The sequence below is a fragment of the Schistocerca americana genome, chromosome 5, assembly GCF_021461395.2.
Source record: "Schistocerca americana isolate TAMUIC-IGC-003095 chromosome 5, iqSchAmer2.1, whole genome shotgun sequence".
Classification (NCBI taxonomy): Eukaryota; Metazoa; Arthropoda; class Insecta; order Orthoptera; family Acrididae; genus Schistocerca; species Schistocerca americana.
In genome coordinates, this window is record NC_060123.1 from 400,666,503 (window position 1) to 400,685,479 (window position 18,977).

An 18,977-nucleotide genomic window follows, 5' to 3' on the forward strand; every position below is an offset into this window, starting at 1 on the left:
TGTTAAGGTACAGAATCACTTTGTGGGTATAGAAAGTTTTTGTGCAGACTACCTTCTCAAAAAAGTGGATTCTGTATGTCATTGTATTTTCTGGTGTTAGAATAGTTATGATGTTAGTGGAAATTTGGTGTTTCAATTTTGGTTGGTAGATAAACAGAATTACTTGCTGCTCATGATACTATCAACATGAAAAAGCTATTTAAATCACTTTCTAATATTGGGTCCCAGGAACAAGTTTGAGGAGTCTGACATAATGATTTCAAAGTTTCCGGGATGGAAGCACATCCTTAGGATGAATGTTACTTAACACCTACTGTCAGTCCTCTTAAATACTGTGATCTTGGGGAGCTAGTTGACTATTATAGTATTGGTGACATCTCGCATTGTGCATATTCCCGGTCTTATTTCCTTGTAGCATATGATCTTACTTATAGTACAGTGAAATTGTTGTAAATGTTGAAATAGGGAATAACTGCCTGTTGAGAGCTATGTTCTTCTTGCAAGGTGGTCTGCAATGTTTTGTTGGCTGGCTTTATGTGCTGGTATCCGGATCAAGTTCATCACAATTCCATACCGATCTGGTGGAAACACACTGTTAATTGTATTCATAAAATTAACTTTGTTGTTCTCTCTTATTACCAGAGTGTTGAAAGTCAGTAGTACATTTACTGAGCCCGATATGATCTTTTTTAAACTGGCCTGACATGTTGGTGAACAAGTATGATGGTGGATACTGCCTCTGAAATCAACAATATTGTATTCTTGGGAGGGAATATTTTTCTGCTTGGAGATCAGGACAGACAAAGGCACCACTCACATATTGGGTGGGGGGGGGGGGGGGGAGATCAGTTATTTTGGAGTTGTTATTGAATATTTTAATCCTATTCGGCCACTACATTTGCATGGCTGTTCCTGTATTGTTAATGTTTGGTGTTTTGCATTTTTGGAATTTCATTAAAGTCTGGGCACAGTCTGAAGTTTTTGATCTAGATAGTTCAAAAGCGTGTATATTTTTACATGGACCCATCCCTCTTATGTTGATAGTTACAGATTTTACATTGTGTTTTTCTTCAGTGTGACAAAGATAAGGATAATCATTTGATTATAAGATACAGGTCTGGTCACACAGAAAGTCCACATCAGTATTCTCTTCTGGGCACTTAACGTATATTATCTGGAATAAATTAAAAGTCTAGATTGCAAGGCATTTTTATTAAAAGGTGACCTGTTTTGATCATTAGGTGATCATCTTCAGACCTACAGTCACACTGATGAACAATGGCTGTGTGTGGAGTAGCAGCAGCAGCTGAATGCAGTTGACTACCATAATTCAGTGGTTCCTGCTCCACACACAGAGCCATTGCCCATCCCTGTGGCTGTAGATCTGAAGATGACCATGTAATAATCGAAACTGATCACATTTTTAATAAATGTGCTTTGTGGTCTAGATTGTTATAATTTATTCCCAAGATTGTATTTTGAGTGCTGATTTTTTTCCAGCATTGTCTTCATAATTAATTAACTTACATTAGTTACACCTGTCCTGAGCTAAATTTCAGAATGAGGTATCTCATTCAGTAAAAGGTCTGCAGTACAATGTCAAGTCCCTCCGCCACACACCGTTGGGTGGCTTGTGGAGTATAAATGTAGATGTATTTTATGCAAGCCAGTATGGATTTAGTCTGACCCTGGCACTCCTTTTTGTATGCAATAATAAATAAGAATGGTTCAAATTACACTTTGAACAAAAGATTAACTGGCTAGTGTGAGATAATTCCCAAGTTAAAGATGTGTAAAAGGCATAGCAGCTCAAATACAGTGCTTACTAAAGCACTGATGAGCCAATCAACCTTCGGATTGATGCTAGCTTTACTTTGTGTGCTAATAGTAAAAATTATATCACATCCATTAAAAGAATGTCGATACTGATGGTAATATACTAATAATTCTACTCAGATGTGTTTGTATTTGACATTTGTGTCAAAAAGAAGTATCTAGTAGGAATGATCTGGTTGGAACAAAAACACTGATACATGTAAAGGTCTTAATAAATTCTTAAGTTTCAAGTATTAGAGTGCTGGTAGTGTCTTTCAACACAGCATTGTTTATCCATGCACTGCACACATCTCACCGTTTGCATTGTGGTAAGATATTTTAACGACCAGCTTGATCGTACGATCTGTCCCTGTTAATCATAGTTGCATGAGAGCAGTAAGAAGCTATATCCCACCATCAGATGCAAAGACATAGACAACCAATATTCACAGCTATATATGAACCTGCTTCTGTGGAGAACAAGGTGGTTTGGCAAAGTCTTGTCCATACTGTCCAAACCACTCCAGTGGGCGATTTAAAGTGGGTAATCATAAGCATGTTGACATTCAGTGTGTAACTTGCATGGATGGTAGGTAAATGTTTATACTTCATTCTAAAAATTCACTCCTGCTCTTTGCATTTGCAAATGCTTAGTGTATTTTTAGTATTAAAGTACGCATGGCTTTGTTTGTAATTTGATTAGCTCACAGTGAAATACTACAGTGTCCAGTTTATATCAGAAACATTATTTTTTCTTGGTTTCTTTGTACAGCAACAAGAGTACAGCCTAGGCCAGCACCAAACAGGCAGTCTGCATCACAAGTACCAAATCAAAAACAAGATAACAGTCGAATTGAGGAGTTGAGTACACAGGTATTTAAAAAGTATTTTAATCAGAAATACATTATTACAATGTACCAGTATTGTGATTTTTATTAATCACATTAATGTAATATTAAAAATGGAATACTGAGATAGATATAACCATCATTCTTCTCATTATACCCTTATGAAATTAACAAAGGTAAAACATTCTAAGTATTAGACTGTCAGGTGCCTCATAATAATAATAATAATAATAATAATAATAATAATAATAATAATAATGGCAAACAAGTATTAACTCATTTCTGCCTAGTGTGACATAAATCACATAATATTCTACCATTGTTTTCCTCTTGTTGGTAGCAATGCTTGTATTTAAAACTCCTGTTATATGTCTCTCTGTTTAGGAAGCTATATTGTTGATATGTAAGTGGGTTTCTGCAAGTAGAAAGTAGGAAGAGGACAGTGTCTGGTTGTTCATTTACTCAAGTTTTTTTCTGTACAAGATTGTCTTAGAATAAAAAGTAATATTTTTTTAAGCAATATACCTCACAATTTTTAAAACTTTTGCTTAATTATTATATTAAAGGTACTGAAATTCATATCATAGGTTAGCGACAACATCCCATTCATTATTGTGTTACCAGATCCAGTTTTCAGTTGTGTGTTGCACATGTTATATCAGGCAGTAAGTCAATATATTGTTTCCCTCTTTCTCAGAGGATCTGCAAAGTGCCGACAGTGCGTTATTATTGAGAGTTATCGCAATAAATACAGAAGCTTGTCTCTAGTTCATTGCTCTGAACTGATGAAATTACTCAGTTCTACTGAATCTACAAAATAAGTTTTGTCCAAGAACTCCCCAGATGCCAAAATTAAATATACCTAGCAGATGATGTTACTGGGATTCAGGGTCGGACATGAAAAATGAAATGGTGAAAAACATGATGAGAAAAGACAGATTTGAAACAATTATGAGATTCATTCACTCACGTGATAATACACAAATTAACGTAAACAATAACATGTGGAAACTTCATCCATTATCAGATATGTTAAGAAAAGGTTTTTCTCTCTGCTTTCGGGCCGAGCAAGATTTGGATTATGATGAGAACATGATAAAGTATTTTGTCAATTTCAGAAAAGTAAACCCACTAGATTTTTTATGAAGCATGATGCCTAAACACAAACATAGGTCATGTAGTGGATCAAGGAACTGATCCAAAAAAGAACAAAGTGTACGAGAAACCATTTGGAAAATTTGCTGCACCTCTGGTTCAAATGAATGAATGATTGATAAAAGTAAAATCCACTCTACAGGTTTTATTTGCACATCTGTTTACATCGCCAACATTGTTGGTTCACCTAAAAGAACGAGGTAATGGTGCAATTGGCACTATTTGTGAGAATTGTCTGACATAAAGAATGTCAACTTATACCTTCTAAGACAATGTCCCAAAGGAATGAGAGAGGAGGTTTCTATCAAAAGAGCAGCAAGGAAAGTGGAATGATTATTACCAGATGGCTAGATAATTCTGTAGTAGCAACTGCTTCGACCAGCCATGGGATCAATCCAGTGAGCTCTGTGAGCCGGTATTCAAGACAAGAAAAGAATACTTGTACCGTGACCACATGTTATTGGAGAATACAACAAAAATATGGGGAGAACTGACCGAATGGATGTAAATATAGTGTTGCATAGAGTGAACAAAGAGGAAAGAAAATGTTACCAGAGTTTCAATGCAACAATCTCTAATGATCCTGGTTGTCCTCCAGGTAATCCATATAAAGGTAGTGCTGCACGACATCAGACACAATGAAAAAAATCATCTGATAGCTATGGCGCCACAGAAAAAAAGATGACACTGCAGTGCAGGAAACTGCAGAGGAACTTAAAGAACAATGTGTTGCAAATGTGATGTTGGTTTGTGCGTAGTGTGTTTCATACTGTATTATAGAAAATGAATGCTGTTCCCTAACACAGTGTAAATGACACACTGCTTTATTTTATTTACTATCATGTATTTCACTTAAAATGTGTGATCTGCTTAGTGTGACATATATGTTGCACCCTATATTGCTTAAAATTTTACTTTTTTGTTTAGCTTGATGTAGTACGTGTCATTAATGACAATGAACAAATAAAAATCTGATTTGTAAAATTCAGGAGTGAAAATTAATTCAGGTAGAAATGAATTAACGAAGATATCTCGACAAGAAAATGGATAAACCAGTTAACTATCTTTGTTTATATGCTGTTTGGATCATTATTGAATTGTTGTCTATGTAAGTGCTCTCCATTATATGAAATGCACAGATAGAAAATATCCTCTAAACATGTAATATCCTGTCCTCAGTTCTAACTAATCCCTATTCTATTTCCACCTGTGCAACATCCTACCATTCTCCACCAAATTACACCGCAACTAAAATTACTTTGCAATTGATGTTTCAGCAAATTGAGTGGTAGAGGCCAACTGCCAGCCAGTCTTGCTCATTTTAGAGTGCCTCATGCTTGTTGTGTAGCCAGTTTTGTAGGTACATGGAGGGCCTTGTCAGTGTGGCTGGCCTCACCTCCCAATCCACCCGCCACTACTTGCAATGTCAGTCGCAAATTAATTTTAGTTGGATTACAGCTTTTTGCTTGTTATTGCATCATACTACTCTTACTTGAGGTCAGTTTATAAGTTGTTCCTCTTCTTTCCACTACTATTGCCTTTGTCTTCGCATATTCTTAATCTGTATTACTTGATAAATGTGTTGATTCCTTTCAAAAGATCTTCCTAGCCTTGACATTTTGGGCAAAAGGGCTATGTTGCCTGTGAACCTTACCATTGATATATCTTGAACTTTTATTCATCTGAAATAGTCTTTCAATTCAACAAACTAAATTTCTTCATTACATTCAAGTCAATGAATTTGGTGAAGTGATTATTCTTGTTGTACTGGAAATGACCATTCATGCAGTTCATAAATAAAATAATCACTTCCCATAGATAACAAAGGAAATATTTTCTGTATTTCAACGTACAACATTTAACCTAGACACTTAAGTTTGTATAAGACGACACATGTTTTAACAGTTCTTGTACATTCATTTTGTGAAAAAGATTTTGTTCTACTTCTTTCTCTGAAATGTTAACCAGATTTGTTCCATTTTCAATCTATAATAAGAATATCTTCAGTCTCGGACATAGCAATTGCTTCAACAGTACTCCTGGTTCCCAGCCTTTATACTGCCACAAACAGTGACCTGCGACTCGTATTACACTGTCAGCTGTGGAGATGAGCATTGATTTTTGGATCCCAGAAAGACATTTCCTCAGCACATGCAAAAAACAACTGAAATGTGCAAATTACTGCTTTCCGTGTATGGATTACTCGCTCATACCGTAATTTTTCAGAAATTGGTATTAATAGTATTGAATTCTTTATTTTCTTTAAGCTTTTGCATATAAATTTCTGCATTCAATCAGATGATGAAACATAAAGCACTGGAAAATTAGATCAAGAAAATGAGTTAAGTTTAATGGAAGAAATGTATAATAATTTTAGTTCTGTGGTGGTCATTGACTGTTCTGTTGCTGTTGCCTCAAAAGTTTGTGTAATATTAAGGTCGTGTATCTGTTTCAGTTGATGGAAATGAAACTGACAGTAGATGGTCTGGAGAAGGAACGAGATTTTTACTTTGGCAAACTTAGAGAGATTGAAGTAATGTGCCAAGAAAATGATAATGAACAAAACCCTATAATTCAAAAAATACTGGATATATTGTATGCAACAGAGGTTTGTATGTTTCTTATTTTGTCAGCATGACTTTTTATTACTGAAGTGACATGGTATGAAACATAATGACGTTCATGCTATCACCTGACTCTAGAGATACAGTCTTGCATTGGTGGAAGGAGTGTAGTTGGAATAGACTGATAATATGCTGTGGTCATTAAATCCAGCTGCTAGATCTCACTCACCTTTTCCTGGCCAGTGTAGTAGGATGAATTATCACATGCCTACTTGTAATGAATAGACATCCTCAAAGAATTCTTCACACTTGGTTATCAAAGGCAAGAGCAGCTGATGGTGACCTAGCTGTATAGTCTTTTAACCTCACTAATTGATCAATCTGGAGGGGAAGGGGTAAAGGGCATACAAAAATGTGTGCTAAAACAATCTACTTGATGCACATTGAGTCAAGAAAGATGCCATTTCAATCAAGCAATTGTTATACATATATTGAAATGGGTAAAAATAACCCTCATCATATGCTGGAGGTGTTAAGTGGTACGTGGGTGCGTAAGAAAGATATGAGCCATAGTAGATCAGCAAATGTTAGCCCCTCAGAGCAAGCTTACACACAGAACTACATTAATTCTGTGCTGTGCCTGCATTTTAACCATGTACTCACAATCTCCGGGAGATTAGATAAATTCATAGGATGCCCTATCATTTCATTGCTTTTATTTATTAGCTGTGTAGGAAAAGTAACGAAACTGACAACACTGCGAGGGATCAGGCAACACTGTGCTGTTGTACTTGCATAGAGCTGTGTGTTCACACCTTTCAGATGCTCGAAGTTTCAGTTCTGTACAGACATCATGTGATTTTTGAGAGTGCAATCAGCGAAGCCGTGTTTCTGCTGTGTGTTACAAAAATGGAACAGAAGAATTGAACAATCTTGTGCCATCAAGTTTTGTGCTAAATTTGGGGAATCCACAATGTGACCTTTGAAAAGGTGTACAGGGAACATCCCTTATCAAGAGCACAAGTTTTTCACTGGTACAGTTAATTTTGAAGGCTGAGACCACATTTAAGATGAACCTCACACAGGGAGACATTAAACTTCAAAAACCAGCAAAAACGGCAAACGTGTGTGTGCTCTTGTGAGGTTGTTCCTCCAGGACAAACAGCCAACCAAGTGTTTTACAGAGACATCCTTGAAAGGCTTAGGAAAATAGTGAATTAAATGAGACCAGACATTTTAGTTATCTGGATGCCACATCATTACACTGCCACATGTCACACGGCCACTTCTAGAATGGAATTTTTCATCTCAAAAGGCATTCCTGTTTTTCAACAGAATCCGTATTGAACTGATCAGAACCCTTGTGACTTTTTCTGTTCCTAAAATTGAAAAGGTCTTAAAACATCATTTTGGGACTCTGGAGGAGTTTCAAAAGAATGTGAATGACATGTTGAAGACTCTACCAGTTGAAGCTTTTCAGCACAGCTGCGGAGAGAGGGAACAACTCCGCCAGTGTATAGCTGCTGAAGGGAACTATTTTGTAGAGGATAATATTGTTTGAAAAAATAAACTTTCGGCCGTATTACTTTCCTCACACATCTCGTTAGGCCTCTCGCTGACTCAATACTATAATATAATTTTAAAAAATGTTTTTAGATATATGGAATTAATGAGACTATCTTTTCGGCATGCAGACAAGCACTATAAGCTGGGTTATGCCTGCAAATGAATTCTTATCAGTTTGTATTGGTTTTGCATGCACAAAATACTCTTTTCCCCTCTGTATATTTTTGCTTACCAATTAATATTGCTACGTCTAGTTGCCTTATCCACCTACAAAGTCTTGACAGTGTCCATGTTGGGTTAATCGGATCTTCGTGAATTTTCCAAAGTATACAGGTGGGCTACAATTCTTATTATTACTGTACTACTCGGGATAATAACTCATACAATCTCTCAGTTAATAAAATAATACTATATTCTTTTCTGTGATGCACATAGAAAATACAGGCTTTTCACTTATTCACATAATCCAGTGGCTACCTCCGATTATGCTCTAAGGTAACATCCGTCTACCTTTGTTCACTAGCAGAGAACAAGCACTAGCAGAGAAAACGTCCTTCCTCTTACTGAGGGAAGGGAAAAACATCTTATGTATTTTGACATTTGAAAGTCAAGAATACATGACGGTAGGTGCAGGCTCTACGCTGGGCTACTGCTTCACCTTTTCTCTGTGCCTTTAAAGAAAACGAAAACATAAAAGTAAGAAATGCAAAAGGTACATCACACTACCTCTCCTATATGGTGAGTGATAATGTTTATTCTTTCCATTCTTAATGCAGCAGTGAGCATAAACACAAGAGAATTTAAACTGCTGGAGGGGCTCACTCTCGCAGGGCTAGCAGCAGCCTGTCTCTGTGATCATTGCTTCCGTGGAAGCAGAACTGACACAAGGTCATATTGATTGCATTGGGACTGCTGATCCTTTCTAGAGTTGGGGGTCATAGTTGAACCCTGTCATGGATCAGGATTAATCTCTTTTTTCATTACAGAGTAAGAAAATAAGCACACAGTATAAAGCAAAGTGGAGTACTTAAAGCATTTGGTAATTGCTTGGAGTGTTGTAAATGAGATAGTACAAGCCCAAAAGTTGACCATTGTCAGTAACCTATGCAACTACAGTGAAACATCACCACTACCATCTCACAACCCCAACTAAAATGGACATGTCAAAATGTCTAAACAATGTTATGAAGTTATCTTCTGCAGAAGGGTGTATTATATTTATAATTAGGAACAGGAAAAGCTCTTTTTATTTTATTTATTTTTTGCCACATTCGCTGTTGTTTTCTTTTTGCCACATTCGCTGTTGTTTTCTTTTTGCCACATTCGCTGTTGTTTTCTTTTTGCCACATTTGCTGTTGTTTTCTTTTTGCCACATTCGCTGTTGTTTTCTTTTTGCCACATTCGCTGTTGTTTTCTTTTTGCCACATTCGCTGTTGTTTTCTTTTTGCCACATTCGCTGTTGTTTTCTTTTTGCCACATTCGCTGTTGTTTTCTTTTTGCCACATTCGCTGTTGTTTTCTTTTTGCCACATTCGCTGTTGTTTTCTTTTTGCCACATTCGCTGTTGTTTTCTTTTTGCCACATTCGCTGTTGTTTGCATCCTCACATCAAGTTACGTTACACTGAAAATGAAAAGTTCAAGATAATGTAGGAAACTCAGACTTGAGAAGATTAGAAGTGAAACTGCAGTTTGAATATTCAGTAATTACTATCCATTACGAATACCATTATTAGAACACTTCTCTCCCCAGATTTACAGAGCTATATTACAATAAAATTGTAATTGTTGCAATATCTCATAAAAATCGCAGATTTAATGTTATTTTTCTGAAACCATTATTTCCCATTACTTTGTTATTTTTCATGTTATCATTTCCATGAAAATTTCCTGTTCCTATTTCTAATACCACAAAACATGGAAAAATTCTAAACATGTTACAAAATAGTGGAAATCCCTGAAAACTTCATTGTTTTGTAAGAGGTCTGTTCAAAAAATTCCAGAACATTCGTAATTTCGTGCCAGTGGTGTGTTGGAGCAAAATTTAGCTGGCATCCCTGCACACGTCTGTGTTTCATGTGCAACTGATGGAAGTTTCATTGTTGCATATCTGCTAGTTATTGTTCAGTGCTATATTGATTAAAACTGAAGAAACTGCAAAAAGGTGGGAACTTAAGGAGATGGGACCTGGATAAACTGAAAGAACCAGAGGTTGTACAGAGTTTCAGGGAGAGCATAAGGGAACAACTGACAGGAATGGGGGAAAGAAATACACTAGAAGAAGAATGGGTAGCTTTGAGGGATGAAGTAGTGAAGGCAGCAGAGGATCAAGTAGGTAAAAAGATGAGGGCTAGTAGAAATCCTTGGGTAACAGAAGAAATATTGAATTTAATTGATGAAAGGAGAAAATATAAAAATGCAGTAAATGAAGCAGGCAAAAAGGAATACAAACATCTCAAAAATGAGATGGACAGGAAGTGCAAAATGGCTAAGCAGGGATGGCTAGAGGACAAATGTAAAGATGTAGAGGCTTATCTCACTAGGGGTAAGATAGGTACTGCCTACAGGAAAATTAAAGAGATCTTTGGAGATGAGAGAACCACTTGTATGAACATAAAGAGCTCCGATGGCAACCCAGTTCTAAGCAAAGAAGGGAAAGCAGAAAGGTGGAAGGAGTATATAGAGGGTCTATACAACGGCGATGTACTTGAGGACAATATTATGGAAATGGAAGAGGATGTAGATGTAGATGAAGATGAAATGGGAGATACGATACTGCGTGAAGAGTTTGACAGAGCACTGAAAGACCTGAGTCGATACAAGGCCCCCGGAGTAGACAACATTCCATTGGAACTACTGACGGCCTTGGGAGAGCCAGTCCTGACAAAACTCTACCATCTGGTGAGCAAGATGTATGAGACAGGCGAAATACCCTCAGACTTCAAGAAGAATATAATAATCCCAATCCCAAAGAAAGCAGGTGTTGACATGTGTGAAAATTACCGAACTATCAGTTTAATAAGCCACAGCTGCAAAATACTAGCACGAATTCTTTACAGACGAATGAAAAAACTGGTAGAAGCCGACCTTGGGGAAGATCAGTTTGGATTCCGTAGAAATATTGGAACACGTGAGGCAATACTGACCTTACGACTTATCTTAGAAGAAAGATTAAGGAAAGGCAAACCTACATTTCTAGCATTTGTAGACTTAGAGAAAGTTTTTGACAATGTTGACTGGAATACTCTCTTTCAAATTCCAAAGGTGGCAGGGGTAAAATACAGGGAGCGAAAGGCTATTTACAATTTGTACAGAAACCAGATAGCAGTTACAAGAGTCGAGGGGCATGAAAGGGAAGCAGTGGTTGGGAAAGGAGTGAGACAGGGTTGTAGCCTCTCCCCGATGTTATTGAATCTATATGTTGAGCAAGCAGTAAAGGAAACAAAAGAAAAATTCGGAGTAGGTATTAAAATCCATGGAGAAGAAATAAAAACTTTGAGGTTCGCCGATGACATTGTAATTCTGTCAGAGACAGCAAAGGACTTGGAAGAGCAGTTGAATGGAATGGATAGCGTCTTGAAAGGAGGATATAAGATGAACATCAACAAAATCAAAACGAGGATAATGGAATGTAGTCGAATTGAGTCGGGTGATGCTGAGGGAATTAGATTAGGAAATGAGACACTTAAAGTAGTAAAGGAGTTTTGCTATTTGTGGAGCAAAATAACTGATGATGGTCGAAGTAGAGAGGATATAAAATGTAGACTGGCAATGGCAAGGAAAGCATTTCTGAAGAAGAGAAATTTGTTAACACCGAGTATAGATTTAAGTGTCAGGAAGTCATTTCTGAAAGTATTTGTATGGAGTGTAGCCATGTATGCAAGTGAAACATGGACGATAAATAGTTTGGACAAGAAGAGAATAGAAGCTTTCGAAATGTGGTGCTACAGAAGAATGCTGAAGATTAGATGGGTAGATCACATAACTAATGAGGAGGTATTGAATAGGATTGGGGAGAAGATAAGTTTGTGGCACAGCTTGACCAGAAGAAGGGATCGGTTGGTAGGACATGTTCTGAGGCATCAAGGGATCACCAATTTAGTATTGGAGGGCAGCGTGGAGGGTAAAAATCGTAGAGGGAGACCAAGAGATGAATACATTAAGCAGATTCAGAAGGATGTAGGTTGCAGTAGGTACTGGGAGATGAAGAGGCTTGCACAGGATAGAGTAACATGGAGAGCTGCATCAAACCAGTCTCAGGACTGAAGACCACAACAACAACAATATTGAGCAGAACATTGTGTTGCACAATTTGCAAATTTCGAGATGGCAGTGTTGGAGGAACGACGTGTCTGCTTAAGTTTTGCGTGAAACTCAAGAAAACCTGTACAGAGGCACACGGAATGATGCAGGAAGCATATGGTGATGACTGCTTAAGCTGTACTTGGTGTTATGAGTGGTTCACATGGTTTAAAAACTGCCAGACAAAAGTTAAAGATGAGCCTCATTTAGGATGCCCTTCAACATCTACAGACAACACTCTACCAGGATGTCAGCAGAATTGTGCGTGCCAATTGTGGGAGAGATTGCAGAAGAATGTAACATTTCAGTTGTATGATGTCATGAAATACTGACACAGCACCTTGGAAAGCACCTCCCAAATTGTGAAGTGCTTTTGGAGCACGCAAAGGAGAAAGAGATGTCCCTTAAGATAATAACTGATGATGAGACATGGATCTACAGTTATGATATTGAGACCCGGGTTCAAGCTTCACAATGGGTTGGGAAGGGTTTTCCAAGATGAAAGAAAGCTTTTCAGGTCAGGTGAAATGTCAAAGCCATGCTGCTATTTTTCTTTGACTTGAAGGATTAGTTCATCATAAATTTCCGACACACGGACAAACTGTACTTTCGGTATGTGTTGCAATGTCTGTAAGAAAATGTGAGAAGGAAATGGCCTGAAATGTGGCTCTTGCTTCACGATAACACCCACACATTAATCCCCGTTGGTGTGTGACGGTTGCACAAAAAAATGAAATCCCTGTGGTGCCTCAACTTCTGTACTCTCCAGATCTGGCCCCTGCAGACATTTTATTTCCAAAGTGGAAAATCCCATTGAAAGGATGAAGATTTGAAACAGTAGACAAGATAAAAGAAAATTCGCAGGCAGCACTTCACGCAACCCACCCAGACGTGTGCAAAGACTGCTTCTGGAAGTGGAAATGGCATTGGGAGCAGTATATCAATTGTGGAGGAGAGTATTTTGAAGCAGACCATGCTCAGTAAGTAAAAGATAAGTATAGAAAAACTTTGTGGACATAGTCCCGAAATTTTTTGTACGGTCCTTGTATACTTGTCCTCAAACTGCCATTCTTAGTTTAATATTATAAACAAATGATTTCACATTAATAGCTTTCACGAGTTTGAATAAATCAACACTGTAATGAACGGAATATCTTTCACATTTTCTAAACAATTACTAGGCCAGTTTGTTCCTCGTTTTAGTTCATCATGGTAGAGATCAATTGCTCATAGTGCCAATCGCTGTTTGTCACATTACTGTACTTTACAATTTCACTCGAGGGCTTTGGAGGTGCTACTCGTGAAAACTGCTCCAATTTTTGAAAGCTTGATGCCGGTAGTTGTTCTCTGTGCCATTCTGTTAAAAATTCATTTCATCCTAATGACAATAAAAAATATTCTATATTTCCTTATTAAAAAAAAGGTGCAAGAAATACAGAGGATTAAGTAGAATTGTATCTCGGTTTCGTTTTTTCAAAGGCTGGGGCTGATTTTCCCATGAAATGCTGTGTGAATTTGACAATCTGCTCATTTACTGACACTCTTGACAACTGTTCTGCACCTGTTCATGGCTGAAGGGCTACATTGAATGTCTAGATTGCCACTTACACCGTGTCTCATTCCCATGATGTGTGAAATTGGTTAAGTTCAACAACTACATTATAAATTTATGAATTTGAGAAAAGTGACTGAAGCAGTAAAAATCCATATTAAGTGCAAGTAGGACAAAAACACAGTGTGTTCCGTACAGACTTAGCTATCTGTATAGATAGCTCAGCTGTCCTGAAAATCGAGAATTTAGATGATTTTTGCATGTTACCAACATCTACACTGGCAAGATATCAAAATATGTGACATTAATGGCCGTATATCTTTTGATTGCATTGAATTAAAAGCTTAGTTGTTTCACACTGCAAAGTGCCCATACGTCTTAGTATATGATGTAAATTTCAACTTAGTATGTCTACTTTTTCCGGAGGGGAAAGGTTTCTTATGGAACACCAAAAATATCAGTTATTGTAAATGTATGCGCTACTGATTTGGTGTGGTAGATAAATTTTCTTTTGAGGGATATTCTAAAACATTCTTCGTTGGCTTTTTCAGGAAGGCTTTGCAGCCCCAGATGAAGTGGATGGTCAGTTAACTAATGACCAAATTGAAGAGGAATATTGAAAAATTTGCAGAAAAAAGATTGTGATGATTAAGGGCTTCAGTAATTTTTGTGCTAAGTGTCTTTTTTTTTATACATGTATAACTCAGAATTTTAAATTATCCCAGTAATAAAAGTAACACACTAGGTCAAAGCTTTTAAGGGCCCAAGTTTTTTAATTGCCATTTTTTGTGAATTTCAAAATTGGTGAAAGCAGTTTATATTTTAAAGTTGTCACACAGGCATTGTATAGAAACCGTAATTTACTCATTTCTAGTTGAATGTATATAGTTTATGGTACGTTTACTTCAAATGATTAGTATTTTATGAACAGCACACTTCAACAAAAAAGAAAATATTTTTTAAGTATTTTGTGTGTTCACACTTTGTCAAGCATTTTGTTCATTGTAATACTTGTTGATGTTTCAAATGTGTGAGCAGTAGCTGCTCAGCCTCTTGGAGGAGTTTGTTACAGTGTGAGTGCTTTACTGCATTGTGAAGGACACTTGTGATGCTTTCTCTTGTCTTCAGAATTACTGAAGGCATTACTGTAGGCGTTGTTTGCACCATGATTTGCTGCTGTCAGGAGAGGTGCTTCATGTTGTACTGCTGCCGCCATCATGTGCAATTGATCTGCAATGAAATATTAATAATATACTATTTGTTGTGTATTTTGAGCCATTGAGGTGACTGCAGTGAACTTCAAAACCTCAATATATACTTTGCTCATCTCGACTAACTAGAAAATATTTATATTTGTTTTAGTGTTTTTTCTTTAGTATGCTCTAAACCCAGTAAATCTTCAGTTAATGTATGATTTGCATTTAATAAAACTTCTCACATAGATTGTGTGTGTGTTTTTATTTTCCTTCTTGTTGTACCTGTTCATTAAAACAACTATAAAAAATGGTGAATTTATTCAATATTAACAGTGTAGCAGAAATTGCACTAGATGTTTTCCTCAGGTTCACTATGAGTTTGTCTTGTCATATTCTTTACATTAATGGCAAATTCTATTCAAAACTGTTACAGCAAGAAACTAATGCTGGTGTCTTGGCAGTTTCTACAGTTAGTGACATTAAGCTTTCTTATTGTTGTAGTGGAGTGAATTGGCACCAAATTAAGTTTTCAGTGCTAGGGATGGTAAATTGGTGCCCAATGTGACTCACTTCAGAACTTTCCAATATGTTTCTACCAAAGTCTATCTTGTGACACTCTGTAATGTTTGCAGACTTCTGATGTCACAACTCTGCAGTGTTCAGAATCTGGAATCAAACAGAAGTGTTGCATTCTATTCCCAGTGAGTAGCACATGTGCAATCTGGTAGGCCTGCAGTGCAAAGAAAACGTCACTTGAGCTGTACCATTTGTTTTAGATACCAAGCAGTGGCAGGAGAAAATGCACACAAAAGTTACGGAAATGTGCACTCTTAGGAAGTAGGGAGTCACCCAGAACTGTGGATCTAGGGAACCACTCATTTTGCACGGTAAGTCTTCACTCACATGGTGTTCTGGGCGACTTTCCTGTAACTCTCCCCATTTCCTGAACCCAACAAGTCCTTTTATTTCAACCTGTCTGCCAGGGGCAGCCAGTTGTTTGAAGAAAGCTCTTCACCGTAGATTAACAGTGCATGTATGACTAACGACAGTGTTAATCATTTTCAGGGAATAGTATATTTTCTATGTATTAAGGATTAATTAGTCACCACAAGCATGGTTGCACATTCTTTATAGTAACCTATGTAAATACTTCCTTAAGTGTATTTGCACAATCTTCACATATACCAAGTGTAATATGTATTGAGATGCCAAGATATTTGACTTTGGAGATTGTGTAGGACATGAACAGCTGTGTTAACAAGAACAAGTGTTGCAGTTTGTTGTTGCTGTAGCATTTATTTTGCATATTTAAATAGGCCAAATAAATGGTCAGATTCTCATTCTAACATCAGCTGTAATTATCTGGAAACATAATAAACATATCCAGGGACAGAGGCAATTTGGAGTTGAAGGTTGTGAGGAAATGAATTGTTCCAACAGATAAAAAGCTGAAAATTCAAAATTGACTTTGGGAATCGGGTGTTATCTAGTTGGCTGCACTTTGAAATACACACGCTGCAGTGTTTCCTACAGCCGTCACTGCTGCATGAGGACACTGCCACTAACGACTACGCCGCTGCCAGTGACGTGCAAGTATCCTATCTCTGGCGCTCCAGTGGTGGGTGTACTTAATTGAAGAATCGTGCACAGAGCCCTTCTGTTTTGACAGACACTTACAGAACTTCATAGTGACCAGGGTGTGATATCTTCTGAATATATATTCTATTGATGCGTAACAGATTGATAAAACTGTTGTATCTGTACATATTTCTACATTCAGGTCTATTGTCAGCAACTGACGCTGCAACTCCAGCAACAAAGCTAAGTATTATTTTTACTGTTTGATATTGGATGTAAAAGAAATTACCTGAATTCTCTGTTCGTGAAGAGCTTATGTTTCTCACTCCTGTATCCACCAAAGAACCACACATTGTCCAAAGACAGTCATAACATACTTGTTCACAAAAACAAAAAGAAAATTTAGTGTTATCATACTAAGTGCCCCCATAAACAGATGTTTTGCTTGTGCTGTGCAAATATTCTACATCTACATTTATACTCCGCAAGCCATCCAACGGTGTGTGGCAGAGGGCACTTTACGTGCCAGTCATTACCTCCCTTTCCTGTTCCAGTCGCGTATGGTTCGCGGGAAGAACGACTGTCTGAAAGCCTCCGTGCGCGCTCTAATCTCTCTAATTTTACATTCTGATCTCCTCGGGAGGTGTAAGTAGGGGGAAGCAATACATTAGATACCTCATCCAGAAACGCACCCTCTCGAAACCTGGCGAGCAAGCTACACCGCGATGCAGAGCGCCTCTCTTGCAGAGTTTATTAAACATCTCCGTAACGCTATCACGGTTGCCAAATAACCCTATGACGAAACGCGCCGCTCTTCTTTGGATCTTCTGTATCTCTTCCGTCAACTCGATCTGGTACAGATCCCACACTGATGAATACTCAAGTATAGGTCGAATGAGTGTTTTGTAAGCCACCTCCTTTGTTGATGGACTACATTTTCTAAGGACTCTCCCAATGAATCTCAACCTGGTACCTGCCTTACCAACAATTAATTTTATATGATCATTCCACTTCAAATCGTTTCGCACATACTCCCAATTATTTTACATAAGTAACTGCTACCAGTATTTGTTCCGGTGTCGTATAATCATATCGCAATACATTACATTTGTCTATGTTAAGGGTCAGTTGCCACTCCCTGCACCAAGTGCCTATCCACTGCAGATCTTCCTGCATTTCGCTACAATTTTCTAATGCTGCAACTTCTCTGTATTCTACAGCATCATCTGCGAAAAGCCGCATGGAACTTCCGACACTATCTACTAGGTCATTTATATATATTGTGAAAAGCAATGGTCCCATAACACTCCCCTGTGGCACGCCAGAAGTTACTTTGTCTGTAGACGTCTCTCCATTGATAACAACATGCTGTGTTCTGTTTGCTAAAAACTCTTCAATCCAGCCACACAGCTGGTCTGATATTCCGTAGGCTCTTACTTTATCAGGCGACAGTGCGGAACTGTATCGAACGCCTTCCGGAAGTCAAGAAAAATAGCATCTACCTGGGAGCCTATATCTAATATTTTCTGGGTCTCATGAACAAATAAAGCGAGTTGGGTCTCACACGATCGCTGTTTCCGGAATCCATGTTGATTCCTACATAGTAGATTCTGGGTTTCCAAAAACGACATGATACTCGAGCAAAAAACATGTTCTAAAATTCTACAACAGATCGACGTCAGAGATATAGGTCTATAGTTTTGCGCATCTGCTCGATGACCCTTCTTGAAGACTGGGACTACCTATGCTCTTTTCCAATCATTTGGAACCTTCCGTTCCTCTAGAGACTTGCGGTACACGGCTGTTAGAAGGGGGGCAAGTTCTTTCGCGTACTCTGTGTAGAATCGAATTGGTATCCCGTCAGGTCCAGTGGACTTTCCTTTGTTGAGTGATTCCAGTTGCTTTGCTATTCCTTGGACACTTATTTCGATGTCAGCCATTTTTTCGTTTGTGCGAGGATTTAGAGAAGGAACTGCAGTGCGGTCTTCCTCTGTGAAACAGCTTTGGAAAAAGGTGTTTAGTATTTCAGCTGTACGCGTGTCATCCTCTGTTTCAATGCCATCATCATCCCGTAGTGTCTGGATATGCTGTTTCGAGCCACTTACTGATTTTACGTAATACCAGAACTTCCTAGGATTTTCTGTCAAGTCGGTACATAGAATTTTACTTTCGAATTCACTGAACGCTTCACGCATAGCCCTCCTTACGCTAACTTTGACATCGTTTAGCTTCTGTTTGTCTGAGAGGTTTTGGCTGCGTTTAAACTTGGAGTGGAGCTCTCTTTGCTTTCGCAGTAGTTTCCTAACTTTGTTGTTGTACCACGGTGGGTTTTTCCCGTCCCTCACAGTTTTACTCGGCACGTACCTGTCTAAAACGCATTTTACGATTGCCTTGAACTTTTTCC

At 37.9% G+C, this 18,977-nt stretch overlaps 1 protein-coding gene across 1 annotated transcript in view; it reads left to right on the forward strand.

Moving 5' to 3' along the window:
* The window catches only part of LOC124615869 (microtubule-associated protein RP/EB family member 1), a 73,846-nt gene extending 58,603 nt beyond the window's left edge, over positions 1 to 15,243 (forward strand). The window contains exons 5-7 of the mRNA XM_047144031.1: positions 2,588 to 2,688; positions 6,274 to 6,426; positions 14,351 to 15,243. Of these exons, the coding sequence (XP_046999987.1) occupies positions 2,588 to 2,688; positions 6,274 to 6,426; positions 14,351 to 14,419 (323 nt within the window). The 3' untranslated portion in view covers positions 14,420 to 15,243. The remainder of the gene's footprint in view (positions 1 to 2,587; positions 2,689 to 6,273; positions 6,427 to 14,350) is intronic.
* Positions 15,244 to 18,977: the final 3,734 nt, after the last annotated feature.